The sequence below is a fragment of the Lolium rigidum genome, chromosome 4 (genome assembly GCF_022539505.1).
Source record: "Lolium rigidum isolate FL_2022 chromosome 4, APGP_CSIRO_Lrig_0.1, whole genome shotgun sequence".
Lineage (NCBI taxonomy): Eukaryota > Viridiplantae > Streptophyta > Magnoliopsida > Poales > Poaceae > Lolium > Lolium rigidum.
Genome location: NC_061511.1, coordinates 42,502,861 through 42,509,916, shown reverse-complemented (window position 1 = coordinate 42,509,916; position 7,056 = coordinate 42,502,861). Strand labels below are relative to the sequence as shown.

Sequence of the window (7,056 nt, the reverse complement as noted above, 5' to 3'; positions counted from 1 at the left end):
GCCGAGGAGATATGTCGAGGGCGGCCCTCGGTGTAGCCTATGCCGGGGGCCAAAACAGGCTACGCCGAGGGTTCCCGGCCCTCGGCATATCGCCCCATTCCTGTAGTGGCTTTCACAGTGGAAATTCTAGTATATTGTTGTTGTCATCTCTGGAAATAATGAATTACCATGTCATGGGATAGATGACTCCAAACCCAAGTCGTGGGTTTGTTCCTAGCCACAAAATTTGGGAGAATATCTTCCTCTTTTGCATGCCGTGTTCCTGAGATTTGAGTGCGAGTGTGATAGCTTTCATAATGAGGAAATTCTAGTGTACTGTCGTTTTCATCTCTGGAAAAAACAAATTAACATGTCATGGGACAGAAGACTCCATGCCTGAGTCGTCTTCTGTACCTAGTGACAGAATTTGAGAGAATATCGTCCTCTTTTGCGCATCGTGCACACAAACTGAAGTCAATAATTAGTATTCCAATCACACTATTACTAGGTATATATGCAGGTGGACATTATCAACTAGTGATGCCAATCCCTTGCCCACCTTAGTACTCTTAACAGAACTAGCTAGGATACCAACTTCCTATTGCATCTGTGAAGCTGGCTGTCATGGGGAACCCCGGCGCATATTATCGTTCTGCTACTATACAAGCCTTGACTGTCTTCTCCCTCGTTGCAGGTTTTGCAGATCATGTTCATGGAGGAAATGGTGGGTGCCCACATTTCTCTTGTGGACATCTCCAAAACATATCATACCCTTTCCGTCGGCGAGGTGATCCTGTTGGTTGCGGCGCTGAAGCATACGAGCTGGTTTGTACCAGTAGCAAGGCTACAATTCAGATCAACACAGGAACATACTACGTGACTGCAATCAACTACACCCGTTCCTACTTCTGGGTTATGGACCTCAACTATGATACCAACAGCAGCTGCCCTCTTCCTCTGTGGAATCACCTTCCTTATTCAGACTCCCTTGACAAACTTGATTCACATGGATTTTCGAATTTGGCCACTGGAAGCCTCTACAGAGCATGTTTTGCTAATTGTTCGCGAGAAGTGATGAATAATAATGCATACAAGCCTGTCACATGTCTGGATGCTAACAGTTCCCATGTTTATGTCTGGGTGTCTGCTGGGTATGATCAATGTAGTGTTGAAGAACTTGAACCTTACTGTGGATACATGGCCATGATTCCATTTGGTGAGGAGTATTCTTCTAGCAGGGTTCAGGCAGGGCTACAGAATGCAAGTTATGCAGATATCACACAACTAGTAAGTAAGGGGTTTATTGTTGAATTTCCCCTTCATACCTTTGGACCCAATGAGAAGTTAAGAATTATCATCATCATCAATATATGCCTCAACAATTCAATCAGGTGATGACCCTGTGGTCCCATCTCCTCCCGAATTTTGTTTCTCTCCCCCATGTTCTTTCGAAATTTTAACTTGGAAGCCCACCTGATCTAAAAATTATAATTACAGTGGTGGTTGCAGCACCTCCAAATTTATGACATTTACAGTTATAGCACATAGTTCGACTCACATTGTAATTATCCAAAAGAACAAAAAAACACTGCCCAAAACCTAATTTGTCCCCATTTGCACCAAACACTGGGATTTTATTTTCTTTGCCCATATCTATTGTTTACTGCACTTTTCTCTAGTTTTTTTCTTGACCTGATAAGACATGTGCCCTGGCAAAATAGTTTTAAATGCAATGCATATTCGAATTATGGTGCTCCGGTCCAGGGAAAACAAAACCCTGGCGTTTTCTCAAAACTGGATCGAAATAGTATGCAAGTGGAATTTACCTAACCATGATCATGCTCCCTTCTAAATCTGTTTCTTTGCAATGGTACGATTTGCAGCTACTTCAAGGAGCAAATATCCAGTGCAAGCATCATGAACTGGACTCATGTTTTTTTCTGGAGTGAGGTGCACTTCCTGGAATGTGTGACTCGGTTATGTAATGATTACTACTGCACAACAAAAGATTTTTTGGTTGTTGCAACCATAGTATCTGCTATTGCTACCCCCCAGGTCCTTTTCGGTACGTGAGGATTGTATGATCTTTTACTTTCAAAAAATAATTTACATGCTTTATTTTAATCATCATGGCCACCTTCTTGGACATAAACATATGCCTACACACATCTAACTTGCATCCATATCATTCCACTTGTTGGGCTTGGGCAGTACTATTCAGGTTCGGGTTGACAGCCCTGGCTGTATGGATATTCCTAGCCTACAAATACTGGAAAACAAGGATCACAATTGATGCAGTCGAGAAGTTCCTCAGGATTCAACAAATAATTGGCCCGACGAGGTACGCCTACACAGACATTGTTGCGATCACAAGCCATTTCAGAGATAAATTGGGCCAAGGGGGCTACGGCTCGGTGTACAAGGGTGTGCTACTCCCAGGCGGTGCCCATGTTGCCGTGAAGATGCTAGAGGGCAACTCCAGCTGCAACGGAGAAGATTTCATCAGCGAGGTCTCCACCATCGGCAGGATCCACCATGTCAACGTGGTGCGTTTAGTAGGGTTCTGCTCGGAGGAAATGAGAAGGGCCCTAGTGTACGACTCGTGGTTCTCTGGATAAGTACATCTTCTCTGCTGAGAAGAGCTTTTCATGGGAAAAGCTCAACGAGATTGCTTTGGGCATCGCCAGGGGGATCAACTACTTGCATCAGGGTTGCGACATGCAGATTCTACACTTCGACATCAAGCCACACAACATCCTCCTCGATGACAATTTTGTGCCTAAGGTTGCTGATTTCGGGCTCGCCAAACTGTACCCAAGGGGCGACAGTTTCGTGCCATTGAGCGCCATGCGGGGAACCGTCGGCTACATAGCTCCTGAGATGATATCTCGGAGCTTCGGTGTCATATCGAGCAAGTCTGACGTTTACAGCTTCGGGATGCTTCTTCTGGAGATGGCAGGTGGAAGAAGGAACGCCGACCCAAACGCGGCGACCTCAAGCCAGGGGTACTACCCATCATGGGTATACGACCAGCTGACTCTGCAAGGAGAAGCATGCGAGATATCTCCTCTTATTGCCGACATGCACGAGTTGGAGAAGAAGCTGTGCGTCGTCGGATTATGGTGTATCCAGATGAGGTCTCTCGACCGGCCAACGATGAGTGAGGTCATGCAGATGCTGGAAGCAGGGGCTGACGTCCTGCAGATGCCGTCGAGGCCGTTTTTCTGCGACGAAGGGCACATCCATGTGGAGGACACGTACCATTTCACTTCCGAGTTGACCACGGTGTCGGAGGAATTGACTGCTGTGTCGGAGGAGGATGGAGAGTGAAATACTAAACGATGTGTGATCTGAATTTATGCATGCATGTTTGTTTATATCATGATGCACTTAGCTCATCATGTTATGGTTGTATTTGTACTAGTACTGGCAATTAGCAGTCCCTGTCTCCCTGTTCGGAAAAAAACTCAGTCTTTGGATGTAAGAAAAGTATGAAAGCACACCTCACTTTCGGAAACTAAAAGTTAAACGAGAGAATTCGAGTCACTCATTGTACGATCATGGTAAAGTCAAGCATGAGGGGTTCCACCAAGCTTACGATGCAGATCTTTCATTGTTTTAGTGATATCTGGCAAGTGCTAACCATGCAATTTACAATAGTACGTATTTAACCGATGAAACAAATTTGATAAAACATGCACGAGTCGTTACATTGGGAAATCGTAGATAAAAACTCTTCGTCTTGTAGTTTTATATATAAGTAATAAGAAAACGCATAAGTTCAAGATCTAGGAAAGGTAAACTAGGAAAGGTAAATTGAGAAAAACAGCTAGACACATGACCTCTTCAATCCAGTTATTCGTCTGTGCATCATTCAATTGGTGTCTCCTGCTGCCTGGATCGATAGATCGCCACAGGACAGCCTTTCTGCTCCCGGTCTCCTCGACAGGCTCAAATTGGGGACATTGCCTACCAAGTAGGATTGGTAGACTGTGTTGGCTTGGTATTATACGATTGATAGTTTGACACCACAGGCCAAGCCCAACATATAGGTAGAAATGGGTACTATTTTTTCCAAGCCCCAGGTTATAGCGCCCGGGGGCCAGCTCCGCCAGCTGCACGCAGAGGGATCATGCAATGTTTAAACCTTTACAAGTTTTAAAGTGGTTGGCATTTTTAATAACCGTCCATCGAACCCGATCTAACGGTTATAAATAGACGGAACCAAGAATATGGGACCGGAACCAAAATATGTGGGACCGGAACCACTAATATTTTTTACGAAAATTATAAAAAACGAGCGTCCTTTTGAATAGCCAAAACATCTGATAAACTGCACGAATCTTAAAGCAACACATAGAATGTTTTGCATCTACGACAACAAAATCGAAGCCGCACGCACATCAATTGCCTAACCATCTCATGGTGGGGATGCACTTTCGTACGCACATCGGACAGTAATGATCGTATGCACATCAATCCCATTATCATGTCTCTCTCAATCATTTGCCAGCCTCTTATCCTCTCTCACCCTCTCAACCATGCCCATTTCTTTCCCGGCGATCCCCGCGACGGAGCAACAGCTGGCTGCAGCTTCTCCAGCCACAGCTCTCTCAACCGTCCCCTCGGTCCGCCTCCGCCCTGCGTCGTCCTTGCTCGTTGTCTCCACCTCAGCTTTCCTGCCGCCGTCGCTGGACGCCATGACCTACGACTCGACGACGTCTTACTAGAATCAGAGCACCTCCACGGAAGGACTATAACGACGCCTTTGTGCACTTTGACAAGGTCTGGGCGGCGATGGAGGGGACGTGGCCAGGGAGGGAAGGAGCGGTGGCGGCGTTCTGACGTGGCCGGCGAGGGGAGAAGAGAAGGCGGTGTTCAGACATGGCTGGCGATAGGAGGAGTGGCAGGGGCGTTCAGATGTGATAAATTTTTACATTAGCTTGAGGGTCCTAGAGCATCTCTAACAGTTACCGAAAAAGCTCTATTCAGTCTCCCGAAAACGTTGCTTAGGATGATTTTGGCACTGGTGCGCAAAACAGAAACCGTAAAACACGAACTAAAACAAATTAAAATTATCGCAGGAGAATTCATTGATGAACACATATAGATGATGCTTTGATGCTCCTAATGAGCATCAAAATTTACATAATATATACTAAAAACCTAAATTAACTACTAGCCCTAACCGCGCGAGCTAATTCCGACCAAAATGAGGCCCCGATGGCCTCTGCGCGTGGCGGTGTCGGTGGTGGCAGAGGAAGGCGTGGAGGCGGAGGACGGCGTCGACGCGGAGGAAGGAGAGGAGCTCCTACTGACGCGCTCCTCCCGGCGTGCCGCCTCATACTCCCTGACTTGGGGGATGGGGTCGGCCTCCTCCCGCCGGAAGCGAGCGCGTTCCTCCGCCTCCGTGATCGCCGCCACCTGCGCGATGACGGCCTCCTCCTCGTTGGAGCCGTGGACGTAATCTCCCGCGGAGAACGTCATATAGATTACCTCCTGGCATGTATTCTAAAGCACACAAACATAATTACAATGGTAAAATATCAGTTGACAGGAGATTACAGCTTGCCTGGTAATACAGAAAGAGGCCTCCAGTTTGCACTGTCACAAACGAGTAGTAGAAGTTTATACAAACAAACAGAAGATAAGATAAAACATACAAAGGAGATCACTGCTGCGATCCCACTCGGCAGTGATCTTACACACAGGATAAAAACATAGAATGAATATGGAGAAAAGCCCCTTGTTTGATTCGTAAGGGTGGTTCTCGTGGAACTCATCCATCAGGGACTCAATCGGCATCGCTCGCAGCACTCGTGGATTGTGATCTTAAGTGATGACAAAGTTTCAGTATAGCAGCTGCATATTATATAGGGTAGTATGTGTTAATGATACAAGGCAGATTGGGACAGAATATAGTTATGGTGTACTTACAGTATAGCCATCTGAGGTCCACTCCATGATATCCCATTTGATAGTGATGTTCCCATTTGGATCAAGAGGGTCATAAGCTTCTGCAGAGAGATGGGATGTGAAAGTTTCAGAAGGAGATATCCTAGCGCCTCAAATTAATTAATGTACGACTTGGTTACATGCGTTTCAGCTTTCAAGGCATCTCCTCGTTCACATCAAGTTCTTGTTTAAATGAAAAGAGCATAAAACCAAATAAAGATCAAGATTTGTTTGATACTCACATCCAATCTTAGAATCATGTTCATCGCAGGAGTTTTTCCTCATATGAATCGAAAAATGTGCAGAAATTGCTACTCCAGTTTCAGTGCAAGAAAAACGTATCCAGAGTCCTACTAGATCGAGTAAGCTATTATAACGAAATGTTGAAGAGCAAAACAGACATAAGACCTAACTAAAGATCTAATATTAAGCTATCAGAACGAAATACAGATAAGGTATCGGTGAATAGTACCATCGGGTGTGCCATGGACGGTAGTGCTGGGTTCACTGGCGATGGCCCTGGCATAGAACCTGGCATCGATGTAAGCTGAGAAAGTGATGGTCGATGTCCTTGTTGACGAGGAAGCATGTGTGCTGGTGGCTGCAGCTGAGGCGTGTTTGGAGGTTCTGGCCTATATTGTGCATCTTTACCATGAATTGCAGCAGGTGTTAGTTCAGGCATCTAAAATCCACCAATACCATGACCAATAAAAGTGAACGTTGGTCACCACAACCTGATGATACAAATTAAAATTTTGAATTAGCCATTCCTTGTCCATGCATATGACAGTGTCAGAATTGTTCAGTTCACCTACTATTCATTTTCTATCTGCCTAGTTGCTACCAATCTATCCATAGTAATACATTTAAATTAAATTTCTGTATATCTAGTGTATTATAATCAAATACACAAGCTCTACAATCTAGGATATTAATTTTGAAAACTGAAATCGAATGGGCACCCATGCCATATGCCTGTGTGCATCATGAAGTGATTAATCTCTTCATTCTTCAGGCTTACACAGAGATGCATTTCTTATTTGCAATGAAGAAGTACACATCTACTACGTATTCTATTTCATTTGACAGGAGTACACCTCAATTAGGGACTAGAGATAGAAA

The 7,056-nt window shown here is 45.0% G+C and overlaps 1 protein-coding gene and 1 pseudogene across 1 annotated transcript; one reads left to right on the top strand and one right to left on the bottom strand.

Moving 5' to 3' along the window:
- Nucleotides 1-685: 685 nt before the first annotated feature.
- Nucleotides 686-3,303, top strand: LOC124649146 (annotated as a pseudogene).
- Nucleotides 3,304-5,699: 2,396 nt separating this feature from the next.
- On the bottom strand, nucleotides 5,700-6,616 carry LOC124646962. The gene is made up of 3 exons (XM_047186987.1): nucleotides 6,407-6,616; nucleotides 5,917-5,996; nucleotides 5,700-5,841 (listed from the first exon to the last, which is right to left on the bottom strand). Exons 1-3 carry the CDS (start codon nucleotides 6,614-6,616, stop codon nucleotides 5,766-5,768), a joined length of 366 nt encoding a protein of 121 aa, XP_047042943.1. The 3' UTR covers nucleotides 5,700-5,765.
- Between the last annotated feature and the right edge of the window lie 440 nt (nucleotides 6,617-7,056).

Coding starts and splice junctions, on each gene's coding strand:
- LOC124646962 (XM_047186987.1), bottom strand. CDS start 6,616: ATGCCTGAACTAACACCTGCTGCAATTCATGGTAAAGATGCACAATAT. Junction 5,997..6,406: donor CGTCCATGGCACACCCGATG/GTACTATTCACC, acceptor ATCTCTCTGCAG/AAGCTTATGACCCTCTTGAT. Junction 5,842..5,916: donor GGACCTCAGATGGCTATACT/GTAAGTACACCA, acceptor TATAATATGCAG/CTGCTATACTGAAACTTTGT.